General features: G+C 39.6%; 2 protein-coding genes across 2 annotated transcripts; both read right to left on the bottom strand.

The window, feature by feature from the left end:
• Window positions 1–916: 916 nt before the first annotated feature.
• Window positions 917–15129, bottom strand: LOC310932542 (plexin domain-containing protein 1-like; the record flags this gene model as incomplete). The annotated part of the gene is made up of 14 exons (XM_083895868.1): window positions 917–1027; window positions 1127–1284; window positions 1361–1393; window positions 1579–1699; window positions 1787–1847; window positions 1934–2015; window positions 2107–2202; window positions 2303–2402; window positions 2507–2625; window positions 2701–2823; window positions 2930–2999; window positions 7066–7209; window positions 7473–7639; window positions 15051–15129. The coding sequence occupies 14 exons, from the start codon at window positions 15127–15129 to the stop codon at window positions 917–919; spliced, it is 1464 nt and encodes a 487-aa protein (XP_083751994.1).
• A 2932-nt stretch (window positions 15130–18061) lies between these two features.
• arl5c (ADP-ribosylation factor-like 5C) lies at window positions 18062–21832 on the bottom strand. The gene is made up of 6 exons (XM_083896142.1): window positions 21726–21832; window positions 21318–21378; window positions 21001–21148; window positions 20565–20648; window positions 19906–20057; window positions 18062–18518 (listed from the first exon to the last, which is right to left on the bottom strand). The coding sequence occupies exons 1-6, from the start codon at window positions 21769–21771 to the stop codon at window positions 18470–18472; spliced, it is 540 nt and encodes a 179-aa protein (XP_083752268.1). The 5' UTR covers window positions 21772–21832; the 3' UTR covers window positions 18062–18469.
• Window positions 21833–23140: the final 1308 nt, after the last annotated feature.

A 23140-nucleotide genomic window follows, 5' to 3' on the forward strand; every position in this document is an offset into this window, starting at 1 on the left:
AGAGAGGGGGAGAGAGAGTCTGGCAGCGAGGCAGGAGCAGAGGCCCTGACGAGGATGGACAGACTGGTTTGAAATGAAAGAAAGGCACCAGTAACAGTTACTCATCTATCTAAAATAACCCTCCTTTACAAGTATGCAAAGTACCATATCTGCACACACAGAATCTTGAACCAGACTTTTTACATTTAACCTACTTAAGTGGCTGTTGAGTGTACATGACGTCTCCCTTGTGGCTTTACCCTTTGTGATGTTTTACAACATCAAACCAAAGAGAAAGAACCCAGAGAACGAGCACAAACCTCTGCCAAGGCTGCAAGTGTCGATACATTCCTGAATACGGATCACTACTTAGATCAGCACCACATTATAACATTTTCTTCCACAGGTCATAACCTACATACATCCGGAAATGTAATCAAAATCCTAAATATATTTTTGTATAACTACTGCTCACAGTTAAACATGGCCAAAAATACAACCTATAATAATAATAATAGTAAAAAAACAGAACCAGAGTATGAGACTTACTAGCAGATATCAGGAACAAAAGGTGGAACTTAAAAAGATCAACATCATTAATAAGCAGCAGGAACTGACACACTGAAGCCCTTTGTTTATTCAATGTAAAACAACTGACCTGATGTATTTTTCCAAAGTTGCAGCATGAATTCCACTCTTCTGTGCAGTCAGTATAAAAGGTGAAATCCACCTACTATTTATTGAAATAGAGAGCTAAATTTGTGGTTTGCTATAACCATCCAAAACAATCAAAGCAATCTCATCCATTTTGCAATGCGGCTTATAAAAAACATAAACTGAATACAAAGGTCAAACTGGTTTTGGACAAAGTGTCTGTCTTTGAATGTTGTTAGAGATCGGTCCAATGCAAATATATTCCAGGTTTCTATTTGTGTCTTCAACAGGGCCCGGCTTCAACAATGCTGTATTTCTCATGTCCTTCGTCCACTTCTGTGTAACCGGACTGCTGCTTCTGAAACTTCAGTGAAGGCCAGTAGCTCTTCTGTCGCTTAAGAAACAAACAGTAAAAACAAATGGATTACAGATGTGTGACGAGGTCATACCGTATATGCCAGTGAGTCGGAGGTGTTTTCTATTTAGCGCTCACCTCAATGAGGTAGAGTGATGACGCAACATTAGGATGGCAGTTGATGTACAGAGCGACAAGTATCAGAGCCAAGAGTAACACGAGAGCCACTGCGAGTCCAGCTATCACTCCTGTGTTTACAAACCCTTCATTCTTAACTGAAGAATCCGTTTTCACATCTGTATTAAAAAGAATGAAGATGCATGGTGAATGAAATCCCCTCATGTATTAAGACAAATACAGATATTAACTCACCGTTGCTTGTCTTAAATATATGTTTGGTGTCATCTGGAAAAGACAGAAGCAAATCATTTTAGTTGTTCTAATTCAACGTTCAGAGTGTGCCGTACGTGAAAATGAGCTCTAAAATAGAGGACACAAGGGATAGGGCAAGATGGAGGCAGATGATGTGCAACCACTAAAGGGCAGAAGCCCAAAAAAGAATATTAGAAGGAAAAATAGCTCAGCCTCACCATCACTTTCACAGCCTTTTTGTAGAGGTGTCAAAAGTGTCACATCCTCAATCTCTGGTGTGATCGAGGAGCCAGTGTGGCTGTCACCCCTGGTGTAATCCTCACAGGTCATGTCTTTGCTCTGTCAACACAGAATAAAAAAGATGCTGGGGTCTCAAAAAATGAGCATAAACATTAGCAGGTGTTCTTACATGACATGCATCAGTACCTCCTCTGAACACGTGTAGTCCAGCCATTCCTGCCTTTGTCTATCCATACCATCCGAACACCTAAAAACACACCACGTGTGTCATGAATGCAAACACTGGAACCCCGTATTATTTTAACAACAGAGCCGTGAGAATGCCTCACACACCTCTGGAGAACATGACACCAACTACAGCCTGTGGTTTGGTTGGACGAGACGCAGAGCTCACAGCTGTCGTGTCGCAGACAGGCTGGACAGAGAGGAGGGCACAAGACGTGAGAAAACATTTGGTTGAAATTCATATTTCTTGCTATTAATATACTTGGTAATGGTTTACCTACTTGGTAGTGCAGTGAACTCAACAGCAGAGTGGTTTGTGATCTTTGTCGTGTCTATTTCGACCCGATGGTATTCGTATATCGTCCGCTGTTGGGAATCTGTTTTCAGAAATAAGCTGGCAATTCAATCACAAAAGTCTCTGCCATCTTCAAATGGAAATGTATATGTAGCAGGACATGTATGGACATTATTTCTGACCTGGCGCTTGAGTAGGACGTGATGTGACCATAAAGGCATCAGATAAACCAACCTTCACTGGATGCTCAGCGGAACCGATCACATCCAATGACAGTGGTATCTGGTGAGCATAAAAAAAGATAACCCACCTATGCGTCATATAATAAGAAAAAGAACTATAATCAGTGGTTTTGAAAGGCTGCAGAGTTAAAGAGAGCATCTCACGTCTCTGTAGCTGAACGTGATGGTTCCTGTTTTGTAAAGTGCGGCCTGAAAAGTGTAGCCTCCTGCTGACTCTTTGCCTGGGAGTCTGACACGCTCCCACTGGACCACAAACATCTCACCTGAGGAGGGAAAACCCGTCAAACAAGCGACAATGGAGTCTAAAAGTAACACGGACATGTTCAATTATATCTTACCATTATCTAGGTATTGCACAGTGGCGTCTTTGGAGTAGCTGGGGTCAAAATTAGCCATTAGAGGGGCGATGTACTGTGTCGTGGTCAACATGCGGTGAGCGATGTCCCCTGTGAAGATAAACCCTAAAAGAAATACGGATGGAAAATGATACACTGCATGTACAACTTACACTCTGAATATATTTTGCAAAGGTCAATCGAGCATCTGCTAGAAATGAAAAAAATGTACCTCCTGTTGCTATGGTTATCTGCCTGAGGTAATGTCCGTAAAAAGGAAAGTCAAATGACAGGGCGACCCTCTGCAGAAAGAGCAGATAGAAACAAAGACATTTGAATGTACATACAACATTTGACAAATTGCAGTGTCTGATTTTGATGTTTTGAGGTTTTTCTCCTTTGGTGATGTGTATCCTAATCAGAACACCAGACTGAGAACCTAAGAGAACTTTATTAAATGAAAACTTGTTTCAACAGTCAACTCTCACTGTATTGTTGATTAGATTCACTTTGCACAAACCACAACTCTAACCACCAACTGTTTACTGTCAACTCTGCCTTTAAGGAGGTGTAAGGCTCTCGGTGCTCTCTCTAACACGACTGTCACCTCAATATCTATCACTTATGTGTCACTGGTTTCATTCCAGTTGCTTCTTCAAGACCTGCAACTGTGTCATAATAACTCATACTGCACAACGTTCAAGCCACTTTGTTGTGACAAACATTTTTCCCAGGCTGAGGTAACTATTTTGCAAAGATCAAATTTAAACCTAGACACAACTTGGCCATACATGGCTGCAAACTTTCCAAGAGCAGATATTTTCCTGAAGATATGTTTGCAAAATTATCAGTTTCAGGATCAATGGGCGAGTGGGAAAGCTTCAGCTGCTGGAACCGCTGATAAAGACGACGAGGACGTTTGAGCTTTTAGCCGTATCAAAATAAACCCAAACTGATTCCTCAACCTGCAAGCATATTTTTCTAACTTTGTTTATAGTTTGATGGAGGAACCGACTGGACGTTGCTACAAAGCCCTTGTACTCCATATAAACTTGGGGAAATCCTGGATTCAGTCCACCAATGTTCATGTATTATGTGTGACCTGTGTGTGCTGCACAGGTGCCAGGTGTTGGAAAACAGAGGTTGATGTTCTGACATTCGCTGGCAGGCCTGCAGCTCTTGGCATGTCCCAACATATCCCAGTCATGTAGGTCCCAGAGCAGTGATACTTTATTTTCTGAAAGAATAGACTCACCCTCACGCAATGTGGCAGAGCTAGATCTCGTTAACAAAATAAAATCAGTAACTGTGTTTTTAAATTTGGCACTGCATTATTTCAAACAAAAGTGAATGAACACAGAACATAATATACTCGTTATAGTTCAGTTCCATTAAATATTGTAGAAACCAAGACATTTGGTTTATAGATTTATATCCACAAACTTTTTTAAAAAGGGAGCACCTAGATTTGAACTGGGGACCTCTTGATCTGCAGTCAAATGCTCTACCACTGAGCTATACTCCCTACGTAAAACATTACCACAGCTCATGAACTACAAAATTGACATCTGGCTCAGTAGATTCAAAAAAGATGTGATAATCTTCACAGACACAACAAATTAATGCAAAATTCAGTGCAAAAAAAAAGTCGAAGAGCAGTTTTAAGACACTAGTAACACAACACATCTCTTAAATGTGCCATTATTTACAAGATTGAATTGAAACAGGTTTTTCCTGATAAAGATATGACTTAATTTCTTAGAAAATAATTGGTCAGAGGCCTAATTTAGTAAATCGATTTTCTATATACATTATAGATGATAAAGAAACGTTTGGATATAAAAGCCACGTCGCTGTTTGTACTAGACTGCACTACACCGGACCAGAATAGAATAGAAGCTTCTAAGTCTGCATGTTTTCACAAGCAGGGGGCACACAGAGTTGAACAAGGGAACCTCTTGATCTGAAGTGACACCCACCCTGCTTGGACTGTTAAATGTGATTGAAAATAAATGACGCGTAACCCCGATAACAAATCATTTGAAAAGTTAACTGTGTACTTTGGTTGAACACACTACTTTTTTGATAGTGCTCCACTTACAAACTAGCTGTCAAAGAAACCTGCAAAAACATATTTTGCTATCAAAACAGTGTGTTAGCATACTGGCCTGTGCGAAAATAACTGGTGCTTATTTTGGCATCATTTATTTGATCATATTGATGAAATATTATGATAATGGCCTTGTCTCTGAGTTTAAAAGGTTCATACTCTGGGTTTCCAGTGCAGTGGATCCCTTTTAACACAAAACTCAATTCATGTACTCACAGAACTGCAGATCTACAAACATCGCAAAATTCACATTTTACAAGAAATGCAAATATGTGACTTGATCTATATTTTTCATTCTGAATTTGAGGCATCTTACAAAAAAGGGCACTGCTATGCTCTCTTTCAGCACTGTCACAACATTGAAAAGATGTGCTTTCAGCACAAACTCAGTTCACACAGCAGAGGATTCCTGACACATGATCACACACACACACACACACACACACACACACACACACACACACACACACACACACACACACACACACACACACACACACACACACACACACACACACACACAGGGGGCACCCAGCATTGAACGGGGGACATGTTGATCTGCTGTCTAACACCCTACCACTGAGTTATACTACATGTGTGCTGCACATACACAAGAGAGATGTATGTTGAGGTTCTCAGTCATCCAGAGTATTGTACCTTCAGGTGTTTAGATAGAGGCAACTGGACACTTAGATTGCGTTGAGATCAGTATGTCTGCAAAGTACTGGGAGAAAGTATAGCAGTTATAGGACAACCTCACTCATTAATAGAAACAGGAGGAACCTTTTTTTTTCCTATTTAACCTTTATTTAACCAGGTAAAAAAAAGAGATTAAAATCTCTTTTCCAAGGGTCACTTGGCCAATAGGTCTGCAGAACACGTCATAGTAAATATTAGATTAGATATAGGATACATGTTACAAACATTCATTTTGACAGTATTGTAACAGTGTATAACAGTGTTTGCATGGCATTTAAAGTGCAGGAATTGAGGTCACAGTAATAATTTAAAAACACAGATGCTGTTAACTGGTTCCTCTTCATCTGTCCATCGAACAAAACACTTGTAGTGAAATCAGTTCAGACCTTTTCAGTTCAGTCAAGTGCTTGACATTGAGCTACAATCCCTTAAACAATTCTGGCTGTTGGACTGGTAATTATTAACAAAAATATCTGACTACTGATTAACCCACTTATTGGTTATACATGATTATATCCATAAACACCTATATATTTCAAAAGAAATAAAAACAAGTAAATGCATGTATATATATTTTAGAGTTCATTTAATTGTGGATGTGAGGCAAATCTCTCTATCAGATAAAAAACAACAACCAGGTGAATGCTGATGTGGTTCACTTCAGCACTGTGTAGCGTGTACAGCAGAGGGTTCTTAACATATTAGGGAAAAGGCTCATTTCTCATTTTAATGAAATGGATAAATCAGTTGTCTGTGTAGCTGTATTTTTGTGAACATTTTATTATGTGTGTTGAAAGATAATTTATTGTTAAAATTCTGCCGAATTGTAAAACACTGACCTGCATTTCCTGTGCATGCATTCACGCAACATATTGAAAGCTTTTGAAATCGATTTTCTCACAAACACATCTGACCTGTTGATCCACAGTCATATGCTTGACCACTAAGTTTTACCCTATTCATTTTACCCTTTCAAGACAAATCTTTACTCCTGGTTTGTCCTATGCCTACGTATAGTGGGGACATAAGAATGTTTGTATTATGACCAATACAAATCTCACCAAGAACATTGGATATGTTATAAAACACCATTGTTACTGAGAAAGATATTGGAGGCTTCTCTTGACTTTTATCAAAATGCTTTGTCACTAAAAACCTGCTTCACAGCTTATTGACCATGTGGAAATCATATCAAGTTGTCTGTTATTTAGAAGAACATGGATTTTTCTGCTGTGTTGCACTGAAAAAACTGCATCTTACAAAAGAAGTAGAAGTAACATCAACAAATAAACACGTTATGGTGTTTCAACAGATGTATTGTGCGAAAGTTCAAAAAGGCAAATGTGCTGATGATATTTATAGTAACAGCTCTGGCTTGACATATCTGACCTGTTTAAAGTGAGAGGGGGCATCCAGATTTGAACTGGAGACCTCTTGATCTGCAGTCAAATGCTCGACCACTGAGCTATACCCCCCTTTCCTACATCATTGCCTTAATAAAACTTTAAATAATTATGATGTGTTGAGGTGCTTGTGTTTTTTATGTGTGAGAGACTCACCACAGCCTGTTTGTACGAATTTGACAGAATTCCATGGACTCTAACTTGGCCGTGCCGGACGTCACTCATGTCTACCCACAGTTCCTGTGCGCGCTTGTCCTCGGGGCCAAAGCTACGCCATGTGTAATACTTGCCAGAATCCTCCTTCCAGAAAGAACAACACATGGGATCAGAGGTTGTCATGGTGTGACTGTGTCATACAGTCATTAACAGTTCACTATAATACACATAGTTGAATCATATGCTGTCATAAGTGAGTGGAGAAAAAAAAAAGGTGAAGTTTGCTTTCCAAAAATAGAGGGGGTGTTTAACTCCAACTAAAACAAACAGAACATGTCAAGAGCCCAAATCATAATAAACGTCACAATCCATTATATTAATAAGAAACACTGTGGTGCAACACTCACCACTACGCGTGTCATGTTGTCTGGAAGGGTGTCGATGGTTAGTTCTCCAGCCGAGATCCCCCTGCTTATCAAGGCGTGTCCTGAGGGCGACCTCTGTGCTCTGTGAGGATGACTCTCACCTCCTGTCATCTCGTCATGCTCCTCTGTGGTCACACTGTGCAAATAATCTGTCAAAAAAATTAAAAATTATGAAAAGTATCAGATTAGCACTGTGTTCTAGTCATTATGGGCTATAATGATGTGGCACTAGCATTTTTACCGCTCACATTCTAACCTCACTGAGTAACACAGATACAAAAACACAGCAAAGCTCACTTTATCTGCTCGGACAGCAGAACCACACGCTGTTGTGAAACCGATGACTAATTTATTCAAACTCTTAAGAATGATGTTTACAGTTGCGGCTCAGAGCTCGGTTTGTCAGCCTAACGAGGAATTACGATTTGCTTTTGACATTGTCAGTCGTGGCCTTGTCTGTTAAATCCATTGTTGAATGAAGACGAAAACAATACAAGCAGCATTTAGTGAAGCATTTTGAGGAACTGTCGAATCCATCCAAACAATGTAAACCATATGCGGTAAGACACAGGGGTGGGTTGGTTTTCCTTCAAGCCACATATTTAAAGCAGGGAACAGAGGCAGTGATTCAAAGGCCACACTGACGCAGGGGGTTCCTTTGTAGAAGATGTTTATTTTAGAACTATGGTTTTCTGTAGAGTGTTGAAAATGCATGTGTGAAGTGCTGGAACATTTATATCAAGTCTAGGACGCAGGGTCTGCTTTAGGCGTGGGCCACCTACAAACTGTAGGTCTTTGGTACATCAGCAGCCGGCGAGGCCACACAGAGGAAAACATAGTTTGGTATCAACACCTAATATTCACAGGAAAAAAAAGTATCATCCTCGTCTCACACAATTTCATGTGCAACAGATGAACTTAGGCAATTAGGCACATTTTTATATTACATTTAATAACTCTTTTTCTCTTTGCAGCACAGGCTGCTGCTAGAGTAACAGACTTTTTCCCTGAAGGAATCTGAATGCAGAGCAACTTAGAGAAACAGCCAGTTGGAGTATCCTCGCTCTGAACTGCCCTGTGGATGGTCTTAGCCTCCCGCCAAGAGCTAGATTTCCCCAACAGAGCCCAGAGGAGGTGCACAAGTGTAGTTCTATCTCAGATCACTTAATCTTTTAGTAGGGTAGAATGTTATTATTGAATTTATGATGATTAATGCCACAGATATGTGGGACACTGATGTCTAATGTTCAAACAATAAATGTTTTGCTTGTGGTTTCCTGACAGTGTACAGGAGTATCAAGGCTACTTCACTGCATGCATGCAGAGGCGATTCTAGAGTCTGTAGGGGCCCTAGGCAAAAATTCTGTTCCAACAAACAAAATGAATGAAATAAAAACCTTGTAATTAAAAAGTATGTGAAAATATAAATGTAAAGAACAATAAAATACTGTAAATATCTTTTAAAAAACTATATAAACTGAGTAAAAAAAGATATGCATTACACTGTAAATAATCCTCTTCACTTTCCAACTTGCAGAACGATAACTTCACAAAGGTTAACGTGAGGTGGGGCCCCTTTAGGGAGGTTTCCTACTGAGATGTCATTGCAAATCACCAATTGTTGTTTAAGGGGGACGGGGATGTGGCTGGTCACTGCACATTTCAGTAAAAACAGCCCTCAGACTCCGAGTGTAGGGGGCCCCAAGCAGTTGCCTGCCTTGCCTGTTCACAAGCTGCGCCCCTGCATGCATGCACACACCAATGTTGCATGTGTGTGTGAGTTCCCCCCAAATTGCATCATGTAGCTCAACCATTCCCAAAGTTAAGAACATCACAGCCCATTTTAAAAAATGACAATCTTCTGCAGTACACTTTAAAAACACACAAGACTGTGGACTCCAACCACACACCAAAATAATTTGTGTCAAATGTTATTTGAGCTTTAAATCAGGATAATATCTAGATTTCTCCCACAGACAAAAGACATGGAGAAGACTACGCCTCACTAGAAAAAGAGATTATAATCTCAATGTGATTTCCCAGTTGAATAAAAACACAAAAACAGTAAAATAATTCAAGTATAGCACGAAGTGAAAAATAATATGTATCTGATGTGAGTGTTGGCACATGACTCACATATCTTGGTATTTGCTGTTAGTACTGCTGGTAGAAACCACTCCATATATCGAATGTTGCAGGTTCTTACTTCAAAACATCTTTCAAAAAAGGCCCAAAAAAATTAAATAAAAATAAAAAAATAAATAAATAAAGCATCTTTCTTTCTTTATTACGGTAATGTGTTGTCGATTTTTTTTCCGTACATTACGGGATACGACGATGACGTCACGACATACTATATAAAGCCCCGACAGAGCGCTCTCTGGTCGCGGGGTGTCTTTTCTAACCCTACATCGGAACTCCCTCCTGTACTCAACGTCTACTGTTTTCTCCTCTCTGGCTTTCAGTAGATTACAGGAGGTGTTTTCGGTACAGCCGGTAACGTTTACGAGCCTGGGAAAAAAAGCCGAGGGATTCACTCCGTCACGTTCAGTTTCCCGACAGAAACACCGTGAAATCCTGCCGTGGTCAGCCCGGCTGCCGCGAAGAGTTCGTCTCTGTTGCTCCGGTGTCTTCATGTCGGGAGTCTCCGGAACTGAGCAGATTAAAACTGAGCAGGGCGAGTCCATCGGACCTGATGTGGTCCGTTTTGGAGTCCCACGCTCAAACACCTGTTACCGTTTTGACTCAAATGTTGTCCGTTTGTCTTCTGGCTTGTGTTAGCTTGGTTTGCAGTCCATGCTAACGCTAGCTAGCTGTCAGCCCTGCCAAGTTGCACTAATCACCCCAAACTCGGCTCATGACCCAGGTGTTCCACAGTTAATGGAAACGCACAAATTCCAGGTGGAAAGTGTAAATAAGCTAATAATGACGTTGACATTTTGTTCATTCATTGTCACAAAGGCTGTCGTTTTTTTGTTGTTGTTCTTTTTGCGTGTTAACTGATGCTGCACACAAACACACCTGGCCATGATTAATGACCTGATTGATTAGCGATAGCATTCCTACCACGTGTTTGGATGTTTTATTTATTTATTTTTTACCTGCTGGTTAAAACGTAGTTGTTCAACTTTTTGATATATTTAGTTAGTCATATCAACGACAGACCAACACTTACTATAAACCCCCAAAGTCTTATTAGGACAACTGAAGCTTTTGCTTTAAAAATAAAACAATCCATGCTCTGGCTGGTTTGTCAGGTGTGGCTGATGTGAAAACATGCTAGCACAAAATGGTGGCCCTGAGCCCTCGTTGGGCATAAAAAAACTACTTAGACCGAAATGTGTTTTTTATAATTATTTTAAAGCCATTTTACACGTATGGATAATATAATCAATTTCTGTGTGAAAATGCTCATATAAACAATTTACCCCAACTTATAAAATGTGAGTATTTGCAAGTTTAAGATATTTAACTGATTTTTAAGGCATGTTAATCCTGCCCCACAAAAGAGAATATTCACATCTTTGTATCCAATTTTCAATGCTTTAATCTAGAGTAGACCAGTGATTCCCAAACTGGGGTAAATATGATTTGCAAACAGCCTGATTACATTTAGAAACTGCCATATAAAATAAATATGGTGATGGTGGTGTGCTGGTGTTGCTCATTGAACATGCTGGTAATATTTAAATAGATCTTTTTGGTGAGAAATAATTGACTTTGAGAGATTTTATGTGGTGAGTGCTGTGTGTACAGACAGACACAATTTTTAAGTGCGGGAGTAGGGGCTACATGGCTGAAGGGGGTAATATCTGAAGGGGTACGGAACTGAAAAGTTTATTATGCAGGACCACACACTTGGCAATTAATCAAACGATTTCAGGGAGGAGAGTACAGTGATCTGGGATCTCACAGAAACTTGCGTGATTTAACATGACTTCAGAATATAAAGAGACATGGAGGTGGACTGTTGTCGTCGTCAGTTAATAGCTGTTGTCTGCGCAATGTTTTGTGCTGAGAAACGCAAAACAACTGTGGATGAAGTCATGAATGAGAAGACAAAATCAACTTGGCTTATTGTAGGGTTCTGCTTACGACCCCCAACACAATTCACTCATAAATATGAACCGTGTTTAACGATTTGAAATCGGGAAGACTGATGTGTCCAATGTTGTTAAAGTTGTCTCTGTTAACCTCTCACACTACAGGATAATTTGGCCAGATAATCTGTTCTAAAAACAAATCTGGCCAAATATCCTCTTGTGTGGGGCAGGCTTAAGACAAATAAACCACAAAAGCTACATTCCCTGCTTTCAGGGTCAGACCACAAGATAGAAGACCCACCTGAGATTGTAATGTTCTTCCCAGGGGTTCAGATTTCTACAAAAAAACAACAAAACCAAACTATTTGCAGTTTATCAAATTATGCTGACGCAAATGATTTGGAACACATTTGGGACTTTTTTTTGCCCCCCCTGCACAGTTGTCTGCTTTGCCCAGTTGGAACCTATTCTACTGTAATACAATGTAATGTGGACCAGTCTTGAAATGTGTCGTGCCATTTCAAACCTAATAAAGATGGTGTGTGGTGGTGCGAGTTCAATAAGATGTTTGCAATAAAGCCAGATTTTGATATTCGCAAAACCTCATGCACTTGAATTCACTTACCCGGGGGGGGAAATGCCTCACAAATAATAGTGAAAATAAAAGCCAAAACCTACTCAATAACACACATTATTGGTGTTAAAAAGTGACATGCAAAGATTCTTCCTTTCTGAATACATGAACCTACCTCTGCCACAATGAGTTCATCAGCCCCATGTTAATGAGAAAATGAACTAATTAAGGTCAATGGGTAATAATAATCAGACACTACATTTAGTAAACATAAAATAAACAGATTCCTGGAGGCACCAGGACCCAGATATCCTCTTAACACACCAGTGAAATGTTGGTTGATGCTGATTTCATGCCTGCATTTCTTGCCCTGAGTGTGGGAGGGAAGCACAGGCCTGTTGCGCCCTTAACTTTGCGCGGTGCCAAACCCCCAGCGCTGCAGCATAGGTCATCGCCTGGTGAGGCCTGTTTTAAACATCAGCCTGTATTCACCCACTGCTATCACCGATGTCTTCTGCAGCAACCGAGACTCACAGTGCGTCACTTGACAATGGAGTGACTCCCCGTACTTGACGTCGCTCGGAGCTGAGCGTATTTGTCCTTGGGTGTTACCCTCCACCCTTTGATTAAATCTACCAGTACGTCAGTGTCTTCGTGGCTGCTCATTTGTTACACCTACATGTGTGATCCCTGGATCCGCCCTATTGTGGCATCCATGAGGTAAGGCGAGACTCACTGTTGTTTTGGTTTGAAGTGCAGCAGATAAACATGTACCCTGGATTATAATAGTTGCTATGGGTGCAGGCGTCAAGTGTGTTAAAGTTATAGCTGCTCATGTCATCATTCCTCCTTTCACTAGTATTAAAATCAGTGGCAGAAGACCAGTTATGACTCCGATCCCATATGAGTTATTGGATCAGACTCTGCTCCCACTGCCAAGTATTTTATAGCCATAAATTCAAAACAGCACATTAAGTGAAAAACTACCTTGACTAATAGCATGAAAGTATTAATTTTGTGAGCTTACGCAACACATTGATATCGCACTTAAATACAAAGGCAGTTAATCAAAATTAAAATGGACCTTGGTTTGTTTTAGCAATTCTTGTCATTGTTATTCGAAGAAGCAGGGTGGTGCCTCAGTTTGAAGATAAATGCTGAAGAATTGACCCTCACACTGTTCATCTTGTGCAACACAGCAAAAAAAAAAACGATGAGTAGAACAACACTGATTTAAGGAGGTGATAAATCCACCTCACATTTGGACAGTGAGACAGTGGGAGCAGCTTTCACTGGTGAAAATAATGAGGTTTAAGTCAACCCTAACCCTAACCCTTAGACAGGAACCATTTTTCAAATACAGGCAATGGAAGGGCAGATGTTTTGGCTAAAACTCTGACCTTTCTCCAGACTTTTGCTACCAAACCACAACATTTAGCTGTCTTTTTCTGTGAGTGGTCAGCTCACAGCGGTCTGAGAGGACACACCCTTCCTGAACAGAGGCTAGAGCCTCAGCATCACCCGCAGTAAACATGGACTGAAGTGGAGTTGGAGTTGCACTGTAGATGCACAACTCTGGCATTTATTTCCACAGAATAAGATTAATCTAGAATTAAGGGACGTTATCTTGAAGCTTAAATAGTTCTTCATGCCTGTGAAAGGAAATAAGCACAAGGAAGCATCTCTCTGTGTTTATCTGGCCCGGTAACCGAGTTGTTATCACTGTTGTAAAACCCCTAATAAATAACACTCAAGAATCTTGAAAAAATGACAAATCTCACCCATGGGAGGATATAAAAATAACAAAACAATAAAATGATACAAGAGATATTCCTAGTCTTTAGTTTAGAAAACAGGAATGCACTGAGTTATGGTGAAACTAAATCCCTGCATGCAAGAAACTAATGTTATTTTTGCTTTATTGTCTGATAAGAACAATTGATGGAAGTGTCAGAGTATATAGGCTGTATAGGCTAAAACATTTTCCCACACATAGCGTGCTTTTCAAAAATAAAAAAAGAGAAAGAAAAGTGATAGAATTATGAATTGTATTATTTTTATGTTTTGTTATTACAAGCCAAATTGGACATAACTTCAGTGTCAGTTCAGTCTTATTCCAGCTGAAGCAGCGTTCTGGATCAGCTTCAGCCACTTTGTTAAGTAAACCTCTTAGAGACAAGAGGCTAAAGGACCGAGGTCAGTGTCCGCTACATCATTCAAATTCAGCTGAGCGGTTGTTTTGTGTATTTCCTATCTCACAGGACCTAAGTCGTATTTCACAAATGAGCAGTATATGTAATGCTGGCAAGATGAGGAAAGGAGGAGGACATGTTAGGTCAACGCATTCAGCTGACCATCTGTAGAAGAACATAACTGCTGGTGCTTTTCATATGCAACAAATGTGAACTCATAATGCAGATAATCTAACTTTTTTTATCAGCAAAGATAAATTAAAACATCTTTCTTGCATTTGATTCTGAATCTGAAATACAGTAACTAATAAGTCGATGCATGAATGCCTGTTTTTATACTCACTCTGGCTGCGAGGCAAGACGAAAAACAAAGTCTAATTTTAAACATGACACAGACTGTTTGTGGGTGTAGTTCAGACTCAGTCACATGCTTGCGGAATAGGGTATTTTTATTGTACACATTTTATTGTAAAACTAGGTCAATTACTTTCTTGTGTTAAATGAAACGAGTGTGGAATGCCCATTTGCTGCTCCACAAAGATTTCTATTCAAGGTCTGTGGTTTACAGTAAGTTAAAATAGCACCGAGAGAGAGAGAGAGCGACAAACTGTTTTAAAACAACAACAAAAAAAACAATACAGAAGAAGTTTAACTTATCCTGCAAAATGGAGAGACTACCACAACAATTATGCTTCACAAAGTAAAACTGTCACAGACAGTGATGATGGAGGGAGGAAACACACAAACTCACCTGTTTGTTGTTGAGTCCAAACTTCAGCCAGCTCTGTCCGGGGAAGACAGACGAACAGCATCACCACACTGAGCCACATGTTGGACAGCAAGAGAAAGTCAAATGAAAACATAAAAGCCACAGATATGTCTTCACTCGTGCGTCTCTTCTAACTTCTTGTTGCTGCTGCGATCCCATGCACTTTTCACCGGCTGCTCTCCAGATCTCACCCTCTCCACACACCACGCTGTTTCTAACTACACCCTTATTTCTCTCCTCCTCAGTGCTGTTCGTCTGTTGCCATGGTGATTGCAGAGCCGATGAGGCTTTGGAGAAGGGGAGGAGGAAACTTTTATCATCTGCAGTGCCTGAACATTTGCTTGTCCTCTTTCTGATCACGTTCTGAAATGACACAATTGTCTTGCCCTGATTTTGAAATTCCAGTACAGTTGTCTAAAATCACGGTGTGATGAAAGTGCAAATTCAACCATTTCGGCAGTATGGCGCCTCCTTCTGCCCAAAAGCAGCTGCAAAGACACTGAGAAATGTGATGTCTGAGATAAGACATGAAGCACAGACAAACTACCAAGGCCAGGCCTCTAATCAGTGTGAGTTATGATAGCACATATTCCACATCAAGTCTGTTTATAGCGCCTAAAAACAATGGGCATAATCATCTCATCATCTTTTTTGCGGTTCACCTGGAATAGAAGAATCCCCTTTGTTGCAGTTTTCCATACAGTCGAATGTAAAATATAGTAAATAAATAAATTCTGTGTTGTTTATGGCGTGTAAACGAACAATAAAACAAGCTTTATGAGGCCAACGTCTCTCTTTTATCTGGAAAAACATGGGTTCCATGGCAGCCCATTGTTTATCAGAGTTACAGCTGGGGAGGCAATCAGTACATGTCCAGTGATGTGCACTGTAAACACAGCGTACAGTGCAGCATATAGGTCAAATCGACTCTATCATTCAAACTCCATACAGATATCTTTTATCTATCTCTATTTTCTGAAAAATGTCATGTTTATTTGCTGTATACAGTGTCCACAAAGATCTGTGTCATTTCACTTATTATCTGATGCATGTCCTCAAGATTGTGTGTGAAAGCAGAACACACTGTTAAGATAAGATTATACATTGGAGGGAGGGGGGAGTTAAGGCCGTGTTAGTTGTGAAATTCACTATCTGAGTTTCCACGAAAGCAGTTCTGTTGCCGAGCTGCATCAGTCACAACACAGAACATTACGGACTGCGTGATACCTGCCAACTTTTATGTCTTAAATCAGCCTGTTGAAGCCTCATGGTCACTTTTACAGTGACTGAAGTTGCAACGTGAAATTGTTCACATGCACTCGCTGTTGTTACCAGCATCTGTCACCAGATGTCACTGGAGTATGCGGCTTTACTATGTGCCTAATGAGACTTGACCTTTTCTCCACCACAGACACCAGTCACAACAGGTGGAAAAGTATCATTTGTGACAAGCGTCTGCAGAGCGCAAAAAACCAACAACATCTATAGTCTACACAGTTCATAGCATGAACACAAGCTGCTCCAGATCATTTCAACCTCAGTGACAGATTTCTAAAACACGTTTGGTAAATTGGACAGAGATTGATATGTAAAGAGGAGAAGTTTTGGATAACATGCAGCATTTGTCTCCAGTGCTTGGAAAAGTTATATAAAATGAATATGAAAGACCAAAAGGTCAGAAAAGGCTTGGTTTTAGTCCAAATACTGGAGCTGGGAAATGTTAGGCAGCAACAACAAGTACTTTTACTTTACACATAGACCCAGAGTCCTGATATTTGGTGTGCGTTCACCAAACCCTATAATCAGCCTGGTTTTTATTATTAATAATAATAATAATAATAATAATAATAATGATGATAATAATAATAATAATAATAATAATAATAATGCATTATATTTGAAGGCGCCTTTCAAGACACTCTGTCGTTCATCCACGTGCATGTGACCTGGTGACCTACCTTCAGGTGAGACATACTGTACTGTAGATGTGCAGCCTTTGTCTCCAGTTCTTGGAAAAGTTACATAATATGAAAGACCAAAAGGTCAGAAAATGTTTTAGTCTCAACATTGGAGCTGGGAAATGTATCTGAACTGACAAACCTACAGTTTTTTACTCTCACTTTGATGCAACAAAATATTTGTTTTACATTTACAAGCCACTTGTGTGTTTATGTTCTTGTTTAGCTTCAGTTTGTGTCTGTGTTTCGTCCTTGTTTTGTGGCAACAATTAATGTTTTTAACATATTATCAATGAAAGTAGATCTTTAACTGGAAAAAATCAAATAAAACAAAAACAAAAAAAACAGCTTCTTGTTTTTAAAGACAATCTAAATAAAATCACTATAATCATGATTAATTAAAGATGATTATAATCTGATTAAAAAAAATAAATACAAAATAACTGTACCTAATAAACTGCCAACTGTTACGGTGCTAGCGGTTCCATTCCCCCTCTCGTGGTCAAAGTGCGGTGTTTCACGTTACATAAGCAGCAAAATATAGGGATTTTCGTGTCGGTAAAATTCTCAAAAAAAAACAAGGATTCTATAAAACTATGAATAAAACGCGGAAATAAATCGTTGTATTTGGGGATACAAACGAAAGTATAAATACTGATGCGCAGCCCTCGTGCGAACGCAAGGGGGTATAGCTCAGTGGTAGAGCATTTGACTGCAGATCAAGAGGTCTCCGGTTCAAATCCGGATGCCCCCTGTTTTTTTTTTCTTTACTAATACATTACGGCTGACAGACAGACAACACCAACAACGCATATTTTAGAAGAATATTTATTTATTTCTTTTTAAAAAGATTTACACATTACAATAGTCAGTACACATTATACACATAACTTAAACATCATTGGCAGCTAGTTCATTTTTCTGTACAGGAAATAGCTGTAATATACAGTATATAGATCAATAGCTTTGTGGTTGTAGTTTGTTTTTAAATAAATTATAATACATGCAACTGTATATATTAAGACTTTACAAAATAATCCTTTTGTTTTCAGGCATAATTTCATCTCATTGTGTCTTCCACAGAGGTTTGATGCTCGGCGCGGCAGCTGCGAAAGTCAAGTGCGGTCACTGCCAGATTACTAAAACATAATCAAACCACTTAGTGGTTTCTCCATGTGTACAAACACAGAGACCCAGATACCTGATATTATAATACCCTATAATAATCGACCTGGCTTCTCTGTCGTTCATCCATCCAGTTCAGGGTGGAATGAGGTCGTGCTGAGTGGTGCTGACGGCTTACTTTCAGGTGAGACATACTGTACTGTAGGTGTGGCAACACACGCCTACTAAATAAGGCATAAATAAAACGTAACACAGGGCAGGTCTGTGCCTTCCAGGGTGGCTCAGTTTCGGGCGCCTATGATCCACAGGACAGTGGTTTTAGTTTGCTACGACCCTCGTCTGCATCCAGTTCAGACTGGCAGGTAAACTGGAGGGAAAGAGGGGAAAGAGAAAAGCACTTTTAGAGCTGTCGTGAGGGAATTTTTCAGATTTAAAGCATATTTTAAATTGTGCATGAATGAGTGTTTACAGTTAGGAGGTGCCATTGTGTCTCTGACTGAGAGTCTTCCGTCATCATTGCTTATAGTTATTTGTTTGTTTATTAATTAGTATCCCAATTATCTTTGTCCCTAAATAAAACAAGTCATCCTGCGCCCCACCTTGAATACACACACTTGATCAGTGGTTCCCAAGCTTTTTATACCAAGAAGATATTCAGCTCTGGAAGTAACATCATCATCACCAACATTAAAATGTTTCTTTTTTTGTTGTTGTTGTTGTTATTTGTTTCATTTTCTACACTCTCTGGTCAAAATTCCTCCACTCATATCACATAAACTGGTATATGCAGTAGAACAGTATTTCTGATTTTCCCTCCATGCACCACCAGAGGAAGGAGGTGCCACTGTGTCTCAGTTTGTTTATTAATAATGTCCGTTATCTTTGCCCTAGTCCTCCTGTGTCCCACCTTACAAACATATGCTAGACTGTAAGCAAACCATACAGGTGCCAAGGATAAATAAATACAAACAACAGGACATATTTGAAAATCAGTCAGTCGTGATTATAGTGACTTCTTCTACACAATTAGTTTGTGGCCAAGGTTTTACCAGGTAATCCCTAATTCAACACTGAATGAATAAACAACATGGTAAATGGATACGTAAAGGAACAAGATGTGTAGATCAGATGATCAATTTATTTTTTTAACACTGATTGAGTGAAATACTTTGTTAAACATTAAGTTTAAAAAAATATATGAACAGAATTACCGAGAAGTGGTTTTATTTTTGGAGTTTCTCTATGGATTTGTGATCTTTCCTGTACACAAATCTATCATAAATTCATATATTCAAGTAAAGATAAATGTCCAGTGTAAACATTTGTGGGAGAACTTTAAAATAGAAATGATTATACTTAAGTTTTTAATTGTACAATCACCTGTAAACTTAAAAACCTGTTGTTTTTATTAGCCCAGAATGTTTATATTCATATCAAGAGCTTGGTCAGCTCTGCAGAGGCCGTCATGGTGGACAACCATGTTCTCATAATAGCACACAATGGAAAAACGTTTGAGTTTTTCAGAAGGGTGAAGTGATGAAGTGGTATATACTGCTAAATTTCACACACTGTATCTTTAATTCTTTGCCAATGTTAATCATACGAAACCGTACATGACACATTTATCTAGCTGAGATGGTTGTTGTAATGTAATGGTATTTTCACTGCTGGCTGCGTTAGTCAGTGTTCACTGGACTGACTCACAGACATTATCGTCAGAAAGAGAGAGTGTGTGAGTCGTGTGTTGGACTCACCCCTCTCCGGTCAGGGCGCAGCAGGCTTGAACATGCCAGGAGTGTGTTGTGATGGAGTCAAGAGTGAGACACTGAGAGATCTCAGCCGGCGTCATTGAGCCTTTCATGTCCTGTTTGTTGGCCAGAATGAGAACAGCTGCCCGCTGTAGGTCCTGCATCATAAGTGGATACAAACATTGATTTATGTGTGGTGATATATATTTACTGAGCTGAAGTATTTGCAAAGGAAAGAAATGTCATCCATGTCACTTTGGGGAACAAAGAAGAGCAGCGCCAACGGAAAAAAAACATTTAAACACACGTCTGTCAACGCGCTGACTCATACGGTCTGAACTGACACTTCCTCATGGTGTTGTGTCACGGGTTAGTTCTTAAGCTGTGACGTAATCCGCCACAGAGAGTGGGAGTGTAATCTCGATCATCAAATACCAAACGGGGAGTTTCAGCAAAACAAAAATTCTGCCGATTCTGCTGTAAAGCTCTGTGACGAGTTTAGGCCTAATAAAGTTATTTATAACACATTATCAAGAATGAATGATAATAAAGACTTTAAATATCCTTATAACTGCTTAACTCGACTGTATGTTGTCTTCAAAATCAGTTATTAAACTTTTTTACAATATGACGTTTGTAAAGTTGTGTGTATTTGTGTGGTGTACCTCATGTGCGAGCATTCGATGAAGCTCCTCCTTGGTCAGAGTCAGACGTTCCCGGTCAGTGCTGTCCACGACCAGAATAACAATCTATAGGAAAGATAAAAACATCACACACACACAAATTATTAACACAGAATGACCTGATCTCACATCTCACACAGCAAAGCCTGTTGCAATCAGCTGAAAGAAGGAAGAGTGCTACTGATATGTGTGTGTCGAATAGTTAAGGGATTATATAACAGTGCTAAGCACATGGCCTTATCTATACAAGGGGCAGAGGTGACAATGAGATTGTAGGTTAATGAAAAATACCCCTGTCAACCTATTTACCTAGTTACAATTGTAATGATTTGTCTGTTTCAGTGTCCCAAAACTTCAACTGTCTTGAATTTAAATCCTGTGGTGCAGTAGATGGTGAGTCCAGTAAAGGATTGCAAACCTCTGTGTTGCAGAAGTACGAGCACCAGCTTGCTCGCAGGCTCTCCTGTCCGCCGATGTCCCAAACCAAGAAGTGCGTCTTGCGCACGGTGATCTCCTCCACGTTGCTGCCGATGGTCGGCGTTGTGTGGACGGCTTCCTTCGTCAGACTGTGTGAGACGAGAGACATTTAACACTTGCAGTAAAAACACAGTAAAAAAGTTTTTAGAATTAAGATTCAGACATTCTCTAGTGTTTCCTCATCATATGTTGAGGTCAAAAGCAGATATTGATGAGTATAATTGGCAGTGGGTGCCACATACAGCCAATGTAACTTACAATTGGTAGAGGACGGTGGTCTTGCCTGCGTTGTCCAGACCCACGAGGATGACTTTGTGCTCTGTAAGAATAAAAAGGTAAAATCTTAGGTGGTATTCACACTCTTTTAACTTATCTTAAAGGTGCATGGGTGGTTAAACCACATAAGACACACAGATAAGATAAAACAGGTACAGGTTATTTACGTCACCGCATTGCATCAATACTTTTAAAAGAATGCTTTCTTTTTCTTTGACTGTACGTCAGAGGCTGAACGTCACACTTTCACCGAGAGTCAGTCAGAAGAAACAAATGTGAAAATGTTGATTCCAGTTATAACACACAACTCATATATTGTGTCATTTATGATATTTACACATAATGTTTGACCTGAATAAATAATACAGAGAGAACACAAAAGTGTCTTACCTTTGTCACCGAACACAGCCATCATCTTGGTGAGCACAAATCCCATTTTGTCCAACAGGTGTGTGATGAATAAATGAATGAATAAATAAATAAATGAAGTCAGTGTGTGTGTGTGTGTGTGTGTGTGTGTGTGTGTTCACTGCTGACTGACAGACTAACAGCTGTGAGGCTCCTTCACCTATAAGACCAGTTTCTCACTGGGCGGAGCCGTGGTGAACTCATTTTTTTCAGAGTCAGAGGACAAAGGACATAGTAACGCTGTGTTCAAGTGCTGTGGGAAACAACAGAATCTCAGCACTCAGTCAAAGTAAAGTAAACAAGTGCATGACTTTTTTTTTTTTTGGCGTGTGCTGAAATTGAGATTTTGCCGATTTGTAAACACAATAAAGAGCCAACAGAAGAAGCAACACAACATGGATTTTTGTAAACTTGTGATTTTTAATTCACAATCATATTTGTGAGGAGATATTGTCATTTTTATTATAATAATGTTATACTTGTTGTGTTAAATATCCCGTCTGTTCTTCCCGTGGACTAGAACACACAGCTGTCGTCACTCCTTCTTTAGAACACAATGTGAAATTTAAAATGCCAAGTGGAAACCTGCCAATTAGCTGCTGTGGCATAATTACGCTGTTAATCTAATTAGCTAATAGATGTTCAAGCCAAAAGAAAACTGTGTCCTTTTTCAATGATGTAAAACCTCTTTAAAAAAGTGGCTGCAGATCTATTCCAAATATGGACAGGAAAGAGAAACTGTTGCTGTTCCTCTTTCTGAGCCAGGGAAAACTTGTTATGAACAAAGAGAAAGTAAAACTGGATATTATAAGGAATCCCCTGGACTTTCCACTCAAAAGCCCAATTTCCGGGTGTTTTCACACACAGCACTAAACTGCTCAACAATATAAGTTTATTACATGTATATAAAAGTAATGGATTGCTTACATATAACAGGATATAAAAGGTTAAATAATGGGGTCAGACTCACTTTATGTTACCGTGAAATGTTTGCTCAATCACATTCCGATGCAGGGCTCACGTTTCAGCTTCAGGAAACAAAAACACACAAAAAAACAAAAACACTACATCTGTGTGACATTTCCTCCACTGCAGGTTATCGTACAGCTGCAGGCGATGAGGTGACGCCGACTGCGAGAAATAAAAAACCACATCCTGGACTCGACTTACACAACACGTTTCCTCGTTGATGTAGATATGGAACAATGAAGTGACGACGGCCTCTTTATTCTGCGAAATTCCTCTTGATCTGGATTTGGTGGTAAACCTACAATCTGGTCTTTGTTCTGGTTTTGCAGGTTTACACCCACAAAAGAACATAGATTGGATTATTTGTGTGTGTGTGTGTGTACCTGTTTCTGTCTTCTCTTAAGGACCTTTTCTGGCATAAATACTGA

Source organism: Microchirus variegatus (assembly GCF_963457635.1).
Source record: "Microchirus variegatus genome assembly, chromosome: 10".
NCBI lineage: Eukaryota > Metazoa > Chordata > Actinopteri > Pleuronectiformes > Soleidae > Microchirus > Microchirus variegatus.